We start from the raw sequence: 19,817 nt of genomic DNA, 5'->3' as shown, positions 1-19,817 counted from the left end.
AAGTCCCCACCCATACATACACGCATGCAAACATGCGTCGGGGGCGCATACGTGCAAAAAAGACGATTGCGCCCATTACGCCGCACATGTTACATATCGCCGCGAACGTCGGAGTGAGAGCAATAATTGTAGGGCCATCAATCACTGATAACACTAAACTGATGAGCGGTAAAAGCTTTTAAAGCGTCGCCCATGGCCAATTTTGGGTACGGTAATTTTCTGCGATTTCGCGGGTGCGCGCAATTTTAAAGCTTGACATGTTTGGTGTCTATTTACCCGACGTGACCCGATCTTTTATATTTTACCAAAAAACTGGGTAATAATAAATGTTTCCTAACAATGTTAAAAAAAACTTTTTTTTCCCCAAATTTTCTGTAATTTTTCCTAATTATAGTAAAAAATAAAAACCCCAGTGGTGATTAAATACCACCGAAATAAAGCTCTATCTGTCCCCAAAAAATGGTATAAAATTCATTTCAGTACAGCGCTGCATGACGGAATAAACGTCAGTCAAAGTACCGCAGCGCTGAATACTGAAAAATGGCCTGGCCAGGAAGGGGGTCTAAACACCTGGTCTTGAAGTGGTTAATATACAGCATATAAATTCTCCTGCCTCGTGCGCTAGTGATCAGATGACACACTTCTGCTAGGTTTAGAGCACTCCAGACAAGCATCTGACCCCAGTGTCCTTTAAATCTTTCACTCTCTAAAAAAAAAAAAAAACTTTAACTCTCTAAAAAAAGGCTATGAAAGGGCTACTTTGAATTCGGTAAGACGGAAGATTAGAAAAAAAAATATCTAATTAGCATTACACAAGGCGTGCTGTTGGCCAGCTGTGGCAGTTCAACGTCTTTTATCACTGAAAAGGGATTGTCGCAGCAATGAGGACCTATTCTGGAACTAAGTGGCGGCTGGGAAGAAAGACTCATCTCAGCAAGCGCTGGAGACTTACTGGTTGCTGTGGGGGAAATCGAGGAGATGTTTCATGGTAACAAAGGAGTGGTTTAGGGTTTCCGCTGGGCTGATTCTTGCATCTGCATCAATCATCAACATTTTCTTCAACAGGCCCACAAACTCTCTCCTGTCTGCTTTTTCGGCCACCAAGTCACTACCATCCAGATCCATCACCATGTTCACCTGAGAGCAAAAATAAGAGGTTGTAAGAGGACTTCAAAGTCATTTCTGTCTATTTAGAAGATTTAAAAAACCTGTAAAAACAAACAAAAAAGTCCTAAAGCTATTCAAGAAACATTACACAGTGTCAAAGGCAGGCAGTCCGTTCAGTTTATTGACTGGAGGAACGGACAGGGGAGGGGGCGGGCACAGCTGGCTCTGCCTCTAGATAGACAGAGCCCTTGTCACTCACGCAGCTGGATGGATCTCGACAGTAATGTCAAGAAACGCCCCGGCGGCGGTCTATTGTAGTGCTGGCTCAGGTTGTGAACCTGCACACAGACACCATGTATCCATTCCAGAGACAAGGCAGTCTGCTGCAAAACAGAAGTTCTGCCCAGCATGAGAAAAGCTACATATTTAAAAGGAAGAGCAGCAAAGAGAAGGGAAACAACCATGGATTACAGTAAAGCACACATTACAGTATTGGTTTATGTTAAAAAATCTGAGGGTTTAATGTCACTTTAAGAAGGGTGCTGATTGGCTGAAAGACTTGTATGGGGCCTTGGAACTTCTGGGTAAAGGGGTGTCGATGTACGTGCATGAATGGGCCCTGTGTATTATAAAAGCCGTTGCTCAGGCATAGTGCCCTCTTGCTCAGTCAAGACATAGAACCAGAGAACGGATTTGCTACGCAACGTATTCTCTTTAATGTCTTTTTGATAATTCTACATTTGTATCCATTTTATCTTTTACTATGTTATGTTATATTTCTATATAAATAAGTAAGACCATTGCTTCTTCTAGTCTTTGTAGACAAACGTTTACCATTTATATCACTATCTACAGAATAAAAAAAAGCTCTGATTAAACCATATTTTAAAAAGATGGGTCAGTATGCCCAAAAGTGATGACAGAAAGTTAGGAGAATTTTTCCAAATGAGGACAAAGATCACAAACAACTGATATCGCTCCCCTGCTCTGCTCAAAACTGGAGTTGGTCTTTTGTGAATAAAAGCAAGTGCACAAAAATGTAAGGGGCAGATCTAACATTTAGCACCAAATACAGCTTTGCCTGTTAATCTTTTGCAATATATACAAATATAGGTTTACTTGCTATAACAGCAGTTACCCATTAATTATGTGTCCAGGACAGTTTATTGCCTTTAATTATTCAGTCCACAACATGAGGTGCAGATGTAGGTCACATCGCCATATAACAAGGTGGAGGTTCTATTAAAAGTTCTTAATCACACATTCATAAGCTGTTACTGTAACTGCTTCCACGTCAGACATACTTTGGAAATGTTAAAAGTGCCAGTTACTCAGCATCCCCTTTTATGTTTTGAATTTTTCTTGTAATTATTGGCATGTGTTTTCTTTTTTATTTAATAAATAATAATATCTTAATACAGGGGATGGCAAATTAATATGGAATCCAGGAGGCAGCAGGAATTGTTTTAGGAGCCAGCTTCATTGAGAAAACCTCAAAAGTCGGACACCGGCTGTCATTTCTTTAGGAGCATTGGCTACTCGACGCCTGGGATTTGTCCAGCCCTGTATTAAAGGAGAAATACGTGGAGAATACAAATACACTCATCCCCATAATTAGAGTCGATGTGTGTCACCGAAGCTGTCGCACGTTGGCTCTAGAGAACGGGAACTGAGCAATCGCATACCGCTGCTGATCGCTGACTTCCCGATCTTCTCCCCTCTATGTTTCTCCAGCGCTGACTGGAGGAACGGACGGGGGGGGGTCGGTTGTGCGCACAGCTAGCTCTGCCAGCTGTCAATCAAGTGGTGTGGTGGATCCCGACAATATTGGAACAGGAATTTTCCCGGCCGCAGTGCAGCTCTGCGCTGTCAGCATATAGCGGCAGACCACTATATGCTGAGTTTCTAAAGAGAACTTTGGCCAAAAAAAGTTGGGGACATAGTTCTCTTTTAATATATTTTGGACTACCCCCCTTCAAAAAAAAAAAAACACATAGAAGAAGTTTTTATAACAATCAGGAGACATGCACACAAAGTGAATGTGCTGGAGTGGACGGCATTATGTGTGTAGTAGAAGAGAACACATGGTGCTATGATGAAGACAACACAAGGCAGGGAGAGGACAGGAAAGAGGAACAAATAAAATAACATAGGTCAGATATCAAATTAGATACCTATTATTCCTTACAAGAATATGATATCCATTTTTTTTTTTACAAACAAAAGACTGATCTTACAACAACAGAGGATTCTAAGGGCAAAACACACAACACAGTATACATAAAGAATAATGATCTTTAGCTAAGCACATACTTTTCTATAGTTTTAATGACAACGCTGTGTATAGGTGTACACAGTATGTCCAAATATAATCAATTTCTTATTTGCCCCCGGACACTTATACACTAATTATCTGTTCTCCTAAAAGCAAATGCTCAAAATATTTTGTTGTCCGTGTCCACCCTGCTTTAGAATCACGGTCAGGGAAAGTCATGTTTTGTCTACGCTTGACCACACCACAGGAAGGAGACATCCTGCTGGTTCATTGGAGATATTTTGAGGTTCCCGATTCAGTCCTTCAGAAAGTAGGTGTTTAAAAAGGCAATTTAGGGTGCTATGGCAATGTCCTAGAAGAGCCAGCAATTCTGAAGAAAAGTGTGGCCTGGCACCTTATGGTGCCTGCTCTTCAGAAGTGTTTATACAAGGGGGATAAAATAGAGATAAACAATTATCTTACTCCACGGTCCCATGGCAGATTTAGTTCCTGTCTTCTCTGCTGTCAATGGAATGTGGGGGACTCCTCTGTGTCATCGAGTACAATTCAAGAGCAGCGGTGACCACTAGTCCTGCACTATACATTATGATGAAGGTGAAAGGGAAGGTGACACAACACAAGATGATGATCACTTTTAGGAGACCAGACATTACCAGAACCAGCGGAGGGGAAGACTTCAAAACGGTAGAATAAGGCAAGTTGTCCTCCCTATTAGAGCCCCCCTAGACTAAACAAGCAGAACTTAATGCTCAAAAAAGGGTTCATCTTTAGTTTATAGTTCCCTTTTCACAGCACAGCTTCACTTTGATAAATAATCCAAATACATCTGTAGTCTATTTCGCACTTAGAACAGAAGCAAAACAATGACTTATCCTAATCCAAGTATTCAGTCTTCTTTCCCTCCTGTCACTAATTCACAGTAAAGTAAAGACTTACAATTTGTCAAACAGGATCCAGTGTTGCACTCCAGTTACTTACATGCACTATATCATCCAAACTGTTGAAAATATACTTCCTGGCTTCTTTAGACTTCATCCCTGTCTCTGTTTCATGCTCCTCTAAGGTCTGTTGAGGAGAAAATTAAATACATTTCACTGAACAATACCAAAACCCAACATTTTATAACCAATTGGCAAGTAAATGCAGTACAGGATGACACAGACACCTCACCACACAGGCTGCAATCATCCTCCAATCAAATTCTAAACATAGAATCTAATAAGATAATGAATGTAGTCACCTGTAGTCCAATAGCCCTATGACAGTCTTACAAGCACACGAGGATAAACATTAGTGACAATTTGGTCAGAAGCCAATGAACTAAGTATGTTTCAAAAACCAAAAAAAAAAAAAAAAAAAAAAAAAAAAAAAAAACAGATAGACAGCCATATAAGAAATGCAACTAGTACCCTGGCTCTAAAAAAATAAAAAATAAAACCCTGCTTGCTAGCAAGCCACCATGCTGCACCAGACAAGGCTCTACTGCCGTTATTTAATTAAATAATATTAAAGAGACCCTGTCAGATAAAAACACAGAACAATCAAGTATTTTAAATATTTGCTTGCAGTGTGTTATCCTTCTATAATTTTAGGGCTGCAACCAACTAATCGATTAATTGATAATGAGAATAGTTGGCAGCTATTCTCATTATCGATTAGTTGGTTGGATCCCCTAGCTCTCTCCTCCATGCTGGGTGGAGAGCACATCAAGCAGATGGCGGGTGCAATAGCCAGCCTGCTATTGGCTATTACAATTTGAAATGGCCAATAGCAGGCTGGCTATTGCACCAGCCCTCTACCTGCTGTATTTACATTAAGCCGCCGACTGCGTGATCTTGCCACTGGCAGCTGTCAGTCCCTGGCTCAAGCTATTCAAGCGCCATAAGCTTACAATACAATTATTAAAATAGAAAAATTAAAAAAAATTAAAGTGGGAAAACTTTAGTTTCAGAAACTCAGTTTCTGCCTGACAAATTCTGCTGTTGGAGGTGCGTTGCAGTGCCATTCAATTCAACCCAAACGCACCTCCCAGCCACTCTGATCGCCCGCACTGGAACGCACGTTACCTCAACGCCGTGTCTTCCAGTGCAGTGTGATTGCAAAAAATTGTGCATGCAGTTTTATTCTAAAGTAAACTTTATGTTTGTAACACTGCATTTGTGTTTTTATATTTTAAATTTAAGGATGGCATTTATTTCATTTTTTTATCTGATTAATTGAAAAAATAATTGCTTTTGAAAATAATCATTAGTTGCAGACCTATATTATTTGTTTGCAAGATTTTTTGCTGGAAAAAAAAAATGGTCTGGCAGCAGGATCTCTTTAAACCAGCCATTGCATTAGTAATGCCTGTTCACCATCCTGAAACATACAGCCTTACAGGAAGCGAACATGATTCTAGATACTAACTACATTAGGGCTGCAACAACTAATCGATTATAATCGATTATTGAAAAAGTTGTCAACTTTTTCAATAATCGATTAATCGGCTTACGATCAGTTGGCCCTGTTCACAGCTCCACACGCTGTGCGCCGCACCTCCTCCCCACCTCATGCTCGCCGCTGCCAGACCCGCTCGCATCCACGCTCATTACGCCGCACCTCCTCCCCGCCTCACATTTCCTGCCCATCCACATCAACGATCGGCACAGGGACGCGGGGAGATGTAGTAAGGAGGAGCAGGTGTGGGGGGATGACAGCTGCTGATAGACAGGTCCGATCTCAGAAGCACGTTGCTGGAAGACTGCTCAGGTAAGCCTGCACTCTCCCACACATGGTACTCTATAATGTATTGCTGGGATTTGTATTTCTCTATAGCTGATGGTACATTGTGCTGTATATTATACATAGGAATACAAATCCCAGCAATACATTATACACTGTATGTATAATGTATTGCTGGGATTTGTTGTACTCCTCTATAGCTGGTGATATTCTGCATTGCGCTGTATAGAGGACTACAAGTCCCAGCAATAATACATTATACAGCGCAATGCAGAATACCACCAGCTATAGAGGAGTACAACAAATCCCAGCAATAATACATTATAAAGTGGTACAATGCTAAATACCACCAGCTATAGAGGACTACAAAACCCAGCAATAGTACATTATACAGCGCAATGCAGAATGCCGCCAGCTATTATGTACTATTGCTGGGATTTGTTGTATTCCTCTATAGCTGGCGGTATTCTGCATTGTGCTGTATAATGTGCTTTTGCTGGGTTTTGTAGTCCTCTATAACCGTTGCCATTCTGCATGCATTGCTGTATAATTTTACACTTTCCATTTCACTATATTGCACACCACACTATCTTTTTTTCTTTTTTATTTCCACCGGTCCAAGCTTGATCCTGTGATGGACTACAACCTCAATACAAACTAGTAGTCCTATCACTGGAGCCATTTTTTAAACTTTATTTTATAGTTTATCCGATTAACCGATTAATCGAACTTAATAATCGGTTAACTAATCGATTTTGAAAATAATCGTTAGCTGCAGCTCTAAACTACATTAATGTTACTTACTTTTAACTTCCAGCTGGGGTATTGAGCATCTGGATCACGACAGAAGAATCTGGATGTTTTTGTACCTACATTTAGTAGGTGTTCTCCTGGTACCCCTTGTGTTTGGGAAATGAATCGGATCTAAGCAAGGGAAAAAATAAAGTCACATTTATTGTAATAGCATGGTTACCATGGCTAGTTAAGAATAAACTTTTAATTTTTAGGACAACCTTTCTTTCTGTTGACAATCAAGATTATGGAAAATTCAAATTATGCAGCGCCAACATCAATTAATGAATGTGTCAATATCAACATAAACTGTGATCAGTTCGTGAACAATAAGCACACAAATGTGAATGCAAATATCACCAATGAATATATCAAAAGGAACAATCGTATATACCCCAAAAAATATATAAAATAGAAACAATCAAAAAGAAAAAAAATAAATAACAAATAATGTTCTTTTTAGTCTTTTTTCCTTTTCTTAAAAAACACCGTTGCCCTGGATAATGAATCCCACAGGGTCTTTGAAACCGTTAAATGTTGGTGACAAAACCACCGTGAGTAGTAAAGTGTTTATCTTGTGAAATGATATTGAAAAAAGAAAATTCTGTGAACTTTTGTTGGGGATATGGGCCAATGCCGTATGTATCCCCTCAAATAAAACCCCGTTTTTTGGAAAGTACTATGCAATGAAAGGCTCCTTTTTTTTATGAACGTGGAGATACATCACCCGCTATCTGGAGATCTTGGAGAGACGCTTCTGGCTGCTTACCACAGCCACTACTTCAGGGTGAGTGCACCCTTTGAGGGGACACATACGGCATTGGCCCATATCCCCAACAAAAGTTCTCGGAATTTTCTTTTTTCGATATCATTTCACAAGATAAACACTTTACTATTCACGGTGGTTTTGTCACCAACATTTAACGGTTTCAAAGACCCTGTGGGATTCATTATCCAGGGCAACGGTGTTTTTTAAGAAAAGGAAAAAAGACTAAAAAGAACATTATTTGTTATTTATTTGTTTGCTTTTGATTGTTTCTATTTTATATATTTTTTTTGGTATATACGATTGTTCCTTTGATATATTCATTGGTGATATTTGCATTCACATTTGTGTGCTTATTGTTCACGAACTGATCACAGTTTATGTTGATATTGACACATTCATTAATTGATGTTGGCGCTGCATAATTTGAATTTTCATGTGTTGACCTAAGGGTCGTTTTTGCTGCAGCCTTCAAATTTTCCACGTTAGCACTTATATTCAGAACACTTTTATTTCACACATCCAGCGCAGAATCATTAAACAACTAAACAAGATTATTGCTGGAAATTAATGTGATTGCCAACAAGTGGTTGAAATAGACCAGCATTAAATATTTAAGACTGCTTTGAATTATTATGGAGGGTGGATATAATATAATTAGAATTCACAGAAACTCATCTGTCTCCTCTATCAATCCAGTGACATTACAGTTCCGGGTCACACGCCCTAATGCCAAGCCGCCATGAAATAGGGTGCTGACATCAACAGTTTTCAATAAAGTAAATGAAGGCTTTGTTGGCACAGACACCCACAATGTAGAGTTGTTGAAGGCCATACGACTTAATTCTGGGTTTAGTCACATGACCCGAAAGCACAGAAGATCTTGTTACCAGACAGGTAAGTTTTGAGGTATCTTCAAGTGCCCCAATAAAAGGTTTGGTGGTCTCTTGCAGCACCTAAAGCTGGCCATACACCTTACAATTATCTGCAGATTTTCTGTGGTCAGATGGAAAAGGTGCAACAGATTCCTCCATCTACACTTAACTGTGTGGATGGAGTAATCTCCACCTGGGCCAATCTGTTGCACTTTTTCCATCTGACCACAGAAAATCTGCAGATAATTGTATGGGCACCTTTAGGGTTCTGCGGCCTCTCCTTGACCAAAGAAAAGGGTTGTCATCTCCAGGGCAGCTGAGAGCAAAACCAACACAAAATGGTGTACTCCTCAAAAACGATTTGCAATACCCGACATGATAAATGAGATTCTTTTTGTATACAGCTAATAAGATAATGTTTTTATTGCAACTCCCTCTTCATTGGCCTACCTTTACACAGGCTCCTCCCACCTTCGGTCTATCATGAATGCTGCTGCTAGACATATCCACCTAACCAACCCCCTCTGCCAATCCCTCCACTGGCTTCCCCTCGCCCAAAGGATAAAATTCAAAATATTACCAACCACTTACAAAGTCATCCACAACTCTGCCCCTATCTCAAACCTTGTCTCAAAGTATCACCCTAACCATCCCTTCCAAAGACCTCCTGCTTTCCAGCTCCCTCTTCAACGCCTCCCGCACGCCTCTGGGACTTCTGTAGAGTCTCTCTCATCCTCTGGAAATCTTTACCCCAAACTATCTCCCACTCTGACTGCCTTAAGGCGATCCCTTAAGACTCATCTCTTCAGGGAAGCCTATCCCACCTCAACCTAACCACTGCAACCTAACCGAACACAGTACATCGCACAGCTGCTTGCAGTTAGGATAGTGAAATGAGAACGTGGAATGTCCGCATGGGTAAATATTCCACAAGAACTTGGTCGACACAAGCATGGGACACCATAATAAGTCTCGTCGCCACCTCGCCCCTCATCCCTCCCCCCCCCCCCCACCCCCCAGCACAAGGGGCCCTTCTATAATTATATAAGGTCTAGGAGGCCTTCAATGTATGGGTTTTATGATGGAACAAAAGAGAGTACAATTGGAAAACATTTTACAGTGTACTCTATTATTTTTTTTTTTTCTTCTAATAAACAGAGAGCTATAAAACACATGTGTAAAGCAGGAAGTGAGAGTTTTGTCGTTATGTTACAGCTAATCATAAATACGGAAATGTTTCACAAGCACACAACTTCTGCTTTTCAAACAAGCCACAGTGATTCTAAGCGTACGTTGGGCTTCAAATGGGCTGTGGTAACAATGTTACAGCAGTGGCCTCCCCGTCACATTATTGGAATAACAGGTCCTTCCCTTTGTAAGAAGTCTAGTTCCTGTTCGCTAATGCCTTTGCAAAGTTTAGAAATTACGTGGTTATATAGTCAAAGATTTTTTTTAATGATCTGTGTTCACCAACAGGCGACAAAACCGTCATGGCTGTGACTAGGTCATAAACACATACACCATTGTTATTTTAGAGAAGCCACAAACCATTTCTTTGGGGGGGGAAAACTATTTTATTGCATTCTATGGCTCTGGCAGCAATCCACACAGAAGGAGGAAACTGAATTTCTGTCCCTGTTTTTGTCCAGTCCTCTTCGGCTCCTGTGATGCAACAGAGACTTCTATTACCTGTTTTATGGAAACAATGCCATTAGTCGGCATGATCTGAAGACGGGGTGGATACAGACACAACATGTTTCAGCATGTAATACCTAAGACTGCAAATTAACTGCTCCATCATGTCAAGGAAAGAAGTAACCATGTCAAATGGTTATATTTATAAAAACATATTCTGCTTTTAAATAGGACTTCTTCAAGTGAAATCAGCTGTCATGACAGCTGACCCTCCAGTTCATTGCTTAAGTATGCCACTGCCTGGAGCATTGGGATACAGCCAAGTAGCCCTATGAAACGCGCGTATGCTGTGCGTTTTGTACAGCCAATCGCGGTAAAAAGGCGCGTCACGAAATGCGACAAACGCGCATATTCGATACGCCTAGGTGTGAACCCAGCCTAAGGCCCCATTCACACTGAGCGACATGAAAATAGCACGATTTTGAGCGATATTGCGCGACGAGCGATATTGAGCGACTTTTTCCTATTGGGCTGTATGCAATCAGGAGCGAAATCGCTCGAAAAAAGGGTCATGTAGGAGCGACAAGCTACAAGCGATATTGAGCGACGAGATGTGAACAGCTCCATTGAAATGGATTGGAGAAGCTACATAGAGCGATATCGCATGGAAATATGAGCGATATCGCTGCGATAAATCGCTCAGTGTGAATGGGGCCTTAAATGGGAGCCTTCCTCAAAAAGGTCTCCCCTTCTTCAACAAGGCATCAGCAGTCTCCACGACTGGAAGGGAACCTTGAATGCATCTTTCAAAGCTGTTCCTACAGGTTCCCTTAAAACACATCAACAAACCATTCATTTTTAATAAGGGTCATGAAAATTACACACATTAGGATGGCTATATCTCTCCCAAAACAATAGACAGGGAGATATCTGCCCATCCTAGTACTAGTTGTTTAAAAGGAAGGATAGTGGTGCACGCCCAGTACTTTGGCCTTCAGTCTTCTACAGAAGAAGGGTTTGCTCCATTACAGGGATATTACAAAGATATTTTCCAGCAAGTGCCTTTGAGATACAGTTTCATTGCAGGCCCCACAGAGAGCAGGGCTGGCTGTCAGGTCATTAAAGTGACACTAAACTCAGGAGTTAAATCTAAAAACTGCATTCAGGTAACCTACTAACAAAAATGTATCTTATTTGTGTATCATTTCACTATAGATTGAAGATCTACAGCCCAGTGATGCACAAATAAGATACATTATTGTTAATAGTTAAGATACAGAGTTCTGTGTCACTTTATTGTGTACCCTAAGAGAAAGTAGATTCAATGAAGTACATCCAGTAAACTAAGTGACTAAGGCATAAATTCTAGTAAATATTTCACTTGAACCTTAACCTTGCCTTAACAGTACAGCTATTAATACCTAACTTTGTCTCATTACAAGGCTCCATCTGTTCGCTTACATTCAGGAGGTATTACCTGATGACATAGAAATGGGCTTTCGAGAAGGAGTTTATGGATAGTGGCTGCATAAAGAACTTAAATTCATTTTGAAGTCATAAGCCAGTCAATCCAGTTAAGGAACCAGAGGACATGCACTTCCGAGGACTACAATGGAAAATGTTTTATGAAGTGTGTACTCCTGGATCCTGGAATTTCTATAGTCTTGGCTGATAGATGTGTAGCCAGTATGCACGGAAAAGAAAAATTCCAACTTGTATCTAACTGGCTTACATGTGCTGATCTTTTAGTTAGGGATGCACCGATACCGGTTTTCGGTATCGAGTATGAGTACCGATATTTATATTTCTGTACTCGCTGATACCGAGTACCAATAGCGGTACTTCCGGTAGCATAGAGCCGGCTTACCGGGCAATCAGGAAGCCAGGCGGCATGTCATTACCCACCGCCCGGCTTCTTGATTGCCCAGGAAGCTGAGTCCATTCTGTTTGGCTGGCTCGATGCTGTTTAGCCAGGAAGCCAGCTTCCCAGCCAATTGGCATCGAGGCCGGCCAAACAGTTCTGACAATATGGTGACACGACCCCCCACCCTGCAGACACCTCATTCCCCTCACATATATCCACAGCAGCAGTCATTACCGTACCACTCCCTCGGCCTGCTGAGCAGACACCGTTCTTCAAGCTCTCCCGTATCTCTAAAAATATTTTATTTTTTATCCGATTAACCGATTAATCGGACTTAATAATCGGCTAACTAATCGATTTTGAAAATAATCGTTAGCTGCAGCTCTACTGTGCACACAGGAGATGTGGGCAGATCTGGGAGAGCTTGGAGAGCGGTGTGTCCCCAGGTGGCCGAGGGAGTGGTACGGTAATGACTGCTGCTGTGGATCTATGTGAGGGGAATGAGGTGTCTGCAGGTGGGAGTCGTGTCACCATATTGTCAGATCTGTTTGGCCGGCCTCGATGCCGATTGGCTGGGAAGCCGGCTTCCCGGCCAATCAGCATTGAGCCACCCAAACAGCATGGAGCCAGCTTCCCGGTTCCATGTTCATTCGCGGCACTGCCGCTCAGAGGAAATCTCTCTTTGACCAGAAGTTCCTGTATCGGGAAAGGTATCGGAGCATTTGGGTGAGTACGAGTATCTGCACCGATACTAGGATTTCTATCGGTGCATCCCTACTTTTAGTTCCAAATTAGTTTGTTTACAATTTAGTGTATGTCAGTCTGAAGGATTATTAATAGGAAAATTTAGAATTCAGTAAAAACAAAAAGAAAAATCATACAAAGTGTTTTAGACGGATTGTGCCCTGAAGTGGTTTTCGTACCTGCAAGTGGCACACTGTGTGCAATGGTTAGTAAACAGGACAATTTACAGAAGGTGTAGTACCATTGATAAAAAGTTCCGAATCAGAGGCGTGTTTATCAAAACCCAAGAATAAAAAATGCAATATACTGCAACTTACTAGCCCTTAGATGTGGTTGCTGAAGTATTATTGTTTTTTTTTAAGTCTTCTTTTCCCTCTTTAAACCTCGAGATCCTGCCGGTAACACACTTTATGTCCTAGGTCAGTGGAGTGTATTTATGGAGGAGCAGCATTTTCACTGTAACACAGGAAGTGTGTTAGGACTGCAGAACACTTTTGTTTCTTTTCTTCTTTATAAAATAGGGTAATGTGTTCTGTAGTCCTAACACACATCATACTATTTTTTTAGATAACAATGCAGAGTGCACAGCATAGCACTACATTTCTGGGAGGATGACCTTTTATTTTTGCACTTATAACAAATAAATCACTTTCAATTGCATATTCAACAGACCAAAAAACAGCAAATAAAAGATGTTCATTGCTAGGGTTTACATATTCTTAAATTAACATGCGCTGGACACAGTCCTTAGCAGTCTCCTGTAATTTAGCAATCTACTCTGGCAATCTACTGTACCCTGGAAGCAACTGTAGCCAATTTGTTAAAACATGGCAACAGTCCGTAAAACATTTTAGAACATGGCAGCATTTTTTAAGACGAACGTCTCAAACAAGACAATCTCCGGCACCATGTTGCAGACTTTTACAACGAGGACCCTCATTCTGTAACACAAAGGGTATAAATGAAAAGGGCCATCACACCAATAGTTGCAGGTCCAAGTATGTTTGCTGAATCACAACAATTCAAGAAAATTCAAGACGACGCATTTCAGGGGGTTCATTCATTATAGCTTAAAAGTGCCGACTCAGATGAACTCATCAATAGGTCAAAATGTTTAAAGATTAACAGCAGCCCGTCAGAAACAATGAAACGTGTTGGATTAACTTTTCAGAATATTATGAAATAAACATACCTGGACTCTCAACTACTGGTGTGGTGCTCCTTTTATCATGTACCCTTTGGATTATGTCTGAATCGCCTTCTAGAGGCTAGAATGTCATGTTTGAGAGCTGCCTAACCAGAGTCATTCGAACTCCACAATGTAGACTACACTACTTTAAGATTGATCAGATTTTGGATCCAGCAGCTGACATCTATGCTTCCTTTAAACAGCAGTCCCATGTTATGTGGCCAGTGACTCTTATGGCATAGCAGACTCTTGAAACAGGTAAATGTTGTTTCAGGTAGGGGTTACAGGTGCAGTTCGTGAGTTCAAAAGCAGGTTTGAGGTACTGGTCACCTGCAAGTCTACAGACACAATCCCACGCAGGTCTCCACAGCATGGCACTTCACTTTTATCTTGTTTACTTATTCACCTCACAGCTCCTCTTGGCTTATTACATTATATTATCCATACACAAATAACCTTGCCTGCTGCTTTATTTAGCATCTAAAGATTGCCAGCTCTCCGGAGAAGACAAGTCCTCCCTTGGTACTCCTATTTACAGGTTGTTTATGACACTATCATGCAAAGCGCTTTACAGTGTTGCTGGAGCCCTGTATCTAGAAGTACACAAGTAATGCATTCTGCATAATCACACGGAGATTAATGAATGAGCAACAGCAAGATGTGCTTCAACAGACACACAAAACAGCTGAGGCTTTTTCAAGTAAAGTAATGAATGTATTCATATGGAAAAATAAACAAGGCTAGGAAATCAGTAAAGTAGTTTCTGCAAGAAAAGCTGAATGCATTTTTGAAAAACACAGAACTGCGTTGCCCACTGGCATGCACCATCCTTGTGTTGAATGATGCAGCATGCACATGTATCCCTGAGCACTCATGTGTATTAAAGCTTTAGGGCTTAATTCAGCCTTTGAACCCCAGCGGCAGCTCAACACTCATTGGGTTTAATAACGTCTGTCTAGACTAATGGTTGTAAAGGTCTGCCTGATTCCAAAACATTGCCCACATATTGTGCACAGCAGGGCTAACAAAGCTGTATGCAAATGGATAAACATTTCTGTACTCTGGGTAGGCAGAGATGTTCGGATAATTAGAAGGACACCCCCAATATTATTAAGGCTTACAATTTTGGGAACTGGAAGATGAGAACAAGCATCTCTGGCGGTTGGATCTACTGATGATTTTACAAAGAGTTTTCCCAACTTGCCTCCCCATGAGTTGGCCAATCCTTCCTATGCTATGGAGCAGAAGAAATGATCAATATTGTACAAGTCACTGCCATCATGGCCAAGTATCATGGTGCATCTTTGTTATTTACATCTTTTTCTTTTTCCAATTCCTTTTTTTTACCTTCCCATGTTCATGGTTGCTCTGTCCTGAATAATTCAGAGAACAGATATACACCCACCAACGTTCATCAGTAGACATATAGAAAATGGCATACCTGGTCATACTCCAGTGCTCCTGGGTATAGAGGCCATCCTAAGAACAGCTCAGCAATCACACAGCCCAGCGACCACATGTCTATGGCTTCACAAAATGGCAACCCCAAAATGATCTCAGGAGCTCTGCAAAGAAAAACAAAATCACTCACGGTTATTAGGTCATTGCTATTAGACAAAACAAGCTGTACATACTGTAAGTAGACACAAACTAATATAACTTTTTTTCTATTTGGTGACGGCACATACTCGATACTCCAGAGCACCCAACAAAGCCCTGGAGTATCGGAAATACTTAAACTGACACTAAACTCAGTAGTCAAGTCTTACGAATGCATTCAAATACATTATCTTATTTGTGTATCACTCGGCTGTAGATCCTCAAATTATCTCTGCATTGATGTCGACCCTGTTCTTCCTTCTCGAGGGGGACTACTTTTGTTCCCCGTGGTCCCTGTGTGTGTTGTAAAGTAGCCACCGCTCCAAGTTCACTCGTGTGATGGACTAGAATCTCAATACAAATTAGTAAACTAAACATGAGATTGTAGTCCATCACAGGAGTGAGCTTGGAGCGGTGACTACTTTACAATACACACAGGGACAATGGAGAACAAAAGTAGCCCCCCTCCAGAAGGAAGGACAGTGTCAGAACCAATTCAGAGATGATTGGAGGATCTACAGCCGAGTGATACACAAATAAGCTACATTATTGTTAATAGTTAAGGTGCTTGAATGCATCTGTAAGATTTTACTCCTGAGTTTAGTTGCACTTTAATATGGAACATAGAGATTTTCTAATTTTATTGGCGAGCCATCTGCCCATTCATGAACACAGTCCATGCACATACCATACTAAACAGCTATGAGTGCGCTTGCTTGAGTTTCCTCTATAAAAAGAGTTGGATAAGCTGTTTGTGCACGTAAAAAGTTTGTGTGCTTGCAACCTCAGCTGTAATTACCGGCAATCACAAGCATGAGATGAAGTGCTACCATTTTGCTTGCAAATCCACTGAGAATTTAATGGTAGGATATAGAACCCAACTATCTTTTTTTTTTTTACCTCTCCTGGCTGCTTGAGTATTATCTGCTTTTGTCCAATGGTTCATATATTGGTTATCTCAAGGTAACTTGCTTTCACAAGGATTCAAAAATGTAAACATCATTCCCTACAATATATGTTTAAGTGAGAAATGTCAATACCAACCAAACAAGCAAGAACGTATTTCCTACTTTAACTATACATAGTATAAATGCTCCAATCCCCAACTACAGGTACAGGCATTTATTATTCAGTATGTATTGTGCTTTGTCTTTTCCAGCTCTGGAAAAAGTTTGAGATCTATTTCCAAACTGTGTAACACTATTTTTTTAAAGTGTATTGCAACCTTGGTGGCAAACATCTGAGCTTAGAAATATACTTGATGAAAGATCAAGTTATCTGAAACCAAATCCAATTAAGGCTGCACAGCCAAACTCAAAGTTGTTTGTATCGAAGCGTCATGTAATCGGCAAAAACACAACTTTTATCTCTGGGGAGCAACCTTCTAGAGTCTGAGTTGGAATATTTCAGTCTACAGACAACAGTCTGTAAAGGTGCCCATACACCTTACAATTATCTGCAGATTTTCTGTGGTCAGATGGAAAAAGTGCAACAGATTGGCCCAGGTGGAGATTACTCCATCCACTCAGTTAAGTGTAGATGGAGGAATCTGTTGCACCTTTTCCATCTGACCACAGAAAATCTGCAGATAATTGTAAGGTGTATGGCCAGCTTAAAAGAGTAAACTTTAGGCCAGGTTCACACCATTTTCCTGGACCAGACCTGGAACGCGGTGCATTGCCTTTTGCCGCGTTTTTACTGCAATTTTACCGTGATTTTGTTCAATTCCGCAGCTGTTTTTTTTTTTTTGCTCACTGCAGGGAGACGATCGGGAAGTGAGCAGATCAGTGCATGTTTCTGCTCACTTCCCTATCAATATAGCTGACCTGTCACAGCTTCTTTGTCACAGATCGGCTCTAACTATGAGAATGAATGAAAATCACTCACCTCATAGGTCACATTTAACCCTTGCAGTGCGTGGGTTGCCTCACTGCAAGAGTTAAGAAAATGTTTTCCTGGAGTTCTTTGAAGTCAAAGGGTTTTTGAGCTATTTCAAATGCTGTACAAATTACTTGGATGCTGCTTCTTGATGTTTAAGGATTTTAACTTCCTGCAGAATAAACTGCGCCCCTGAGTACTGGTCCTGATATCTTGCTTTCCCTTGCAAGGTCCTATGGAGCTACCCTTGCATGCGATAGTAAGCTTTGTGTGTCTCCACAAACACACAGGCACAGCGTGGCAAGCCTCTCCACTGCTGCCTTCTCCCCACTACTTCTTCCTCTTCAAGCTAGTAGATGGTCAGCTGCTGGAGACTGATCTGTCCCTTGTGATCTTACACTGGACAGGAAGTTTAGGGCAGTGAAGCTGAGAGAGTTGGAGCTGTTCGGAAACATGATGATTGTATGCGTTTGGGCAAAAATTTAAAAAAATACTTTGCTGGCCAATGTATATTTGTTTGATCTGAATTCATTATTTTAAAAAAGTTTGAGAGTTTAATACTACTTTAAAGGATTAATCTATGTGCAGCGATTGTCACATCGGACAGGAAAAGGTTTTCGGTATGAATGCTGAATATCTGTATTGTACCAGGTACAAAAGAAACTGTACAAAAGCCATGTGTGGCAATGTGTCCCTAGTGCCGTCACAACTTCCTCTCAAGTCATTTAATTTCTGATTGGATATCTATTGGCCTCAGCTATCAGAAGACCACACAGATGCCATCAGGGCCCTCCTTACCATCTTGTCTTGAATTGTATTGTGATTGAAATGTCTGCCCTATATTGTAAAGCGCTGCGCAAACTGTTGGCGCTATATAAATCCTGTATAATAATCATAATCAGCTGACGAGGTCTATGATGGGTTTGTGGACAGCAGAAGAACTACATATTTTTTTAAAACGCAAAAATTACATAAAGCTTTTCTAGAAGCAAGATACGACAAGAACTAGAGCCCTACTCAAACAAACTACTAGTTCAGATTTTCCATCGCTGTGCCTGAACAGTCGGTGCCAGTTTCCACTTCTATTCAAGCTGCCATTGTGTGGAAGGTGGGTGGAAATGATTATTTACATTCTGCAAAAGTATTTATGGGAAGATACTATAGTTCACAGAGAACCTGAGTACCAGGAATTCAGGGCCGGCCAATCAGAGCACGGATCGCATGCAGGGACATGGAGAAATGTTAATGGCTCAAAGGGAAGCTCAGGGCAGGAACGTGTCTCCAAAGCCAATTCGTCTTCTCCAGGTACACCAGGGTGTGTAATGACTAATTCTGTAACCATAGCAAGCAGCGCTGTTTGTGTAATGTAACCATACCATTAATAAAACAAAAGGATGTTTCTTCCTTCATCGAGATATCCGACAAGGTAACGTTTAAATCACCTGCTATGGCTATCGGCTTACTTGCAAGGGCCACAAAGTTGACTGGATCACTTAAATCCCTCTTGTTCACCCGATACATAATAAGGTTCTTTGATTAACCTCAACCGCAGAGAAGAGGGCAAGCTATATTACAGTGCGCCTTTCACCTAGAAACAGTGAAGCACCCAAAAGTCATATAAAAACTGATAAAAGACCGGTACATGATGGATGCAGCCAGCATTTTAGGGAGAGCAGATCGCTTTGTCACACTGACCTCACTAGGACTTAAAGTACATCAAAGCCCACAAACAAAAATGTAATATACTGCAGGACTTTTTTCCATTTATTTACACCCGGCGACCCTGCCAGTAACAGGGCGACAACGCTCACTGCACTGTATTCACGGCTCCATTCACAACTTGGCGTTTTGTGATTGCGCATCAAACGTGCATGCTTCAACACTGGTTCAAGATGTGTGCATAAACGCGGAACGGGTTTGTGTTGCCATCTCTAGGTAACAAGACCCCAAACACGTCTGCGCAAACGCGTTTTTTCCCTGCACAAGAACACGCAGGGGAAAAAAAAGAGTACCACTAGTCGCCAAATTTGAATTATGTACTTCTTTTTCCCGCAGTTTGCACACGTCCATGGGCCCAATGGAGATGCACGCCAAATGCAGGAAACAAAGTCCCACAAACATGCAGAAACCCATGTTCCAATGATGTGTTAACGGAGCCTACGGAGGAGCAGTGTTGTCACTCTAAGGCAGGTAGTTTGTTCTCCATCTCCATAAAATGGGGGCATATGTTCCGTAGTTCACATAGAGAACTGGCTAGAGCTGCAACAACTAAATCGTGAGAATAGTTGGCAACTATTCTCAACATCGATTAGTTGGTTGAGGGGGAGAGAGGGAGAGAGAGAGAGAGAGAGAAGGGGGGGAGGAAGAAG

The 19,817-nt window shown here is 41.2% G+C and overlaps 1 protein-coding gene across 2 annotated transcripts in view; it reads right to left on the bottom strand.

Moving 5' to 3' along the window:
• HIPK3 (homeodomain interacting protein kinase 3) overlaps positions 1-19,817 on the bottom strand; it is a 112,063-nt gene that overhangs the window by 16,912 nt on the left and 75,334 nt on the right. For both annotated transcript variants that reach the window (XM_018567886.1, XM_018567892.1), the window contains exons 3-6: positions 15,413-15,536; positions 6,911-7,030; positions 4,361-4,447; positions 953-1,137 (exon numbers count right to left, since the gene is read on the bottom strand). In XM_018567886.1, coding sequence (XP_018423388.1) covers positions 953-1,137; positions 4,361-4,447; positions 6,911-7,030; positions 15,413-15,536 — 516 coding nt within the window. The remainder of the gene's footprint in view (positions 1-952; positions 1,138-4,360; positions 4,448-6,910; positions 7,031-15,412; positions 15,537-19,817) is intronic.

Source organism: Nanorana parkeri, unplaced genomic scaffold (assembly GCF_000935625.1).
Source record: "Nanorana parkeri isolate BGI_ZX_2015 unplaced genomic scaffold, ASM93562v1 scaffold30, whole genome shotgun sequence".
Classification (NCBI taxonomy): domain Eukaryota; kingdom Metazoa; phylum Chordata; class Amphibia; order Anura; family Dicroglossidae; genus Nanorana; species Nanorana parkeri.
This window is presented reverse-complemented; position numbering and strand designations above follow the sequence as displayed.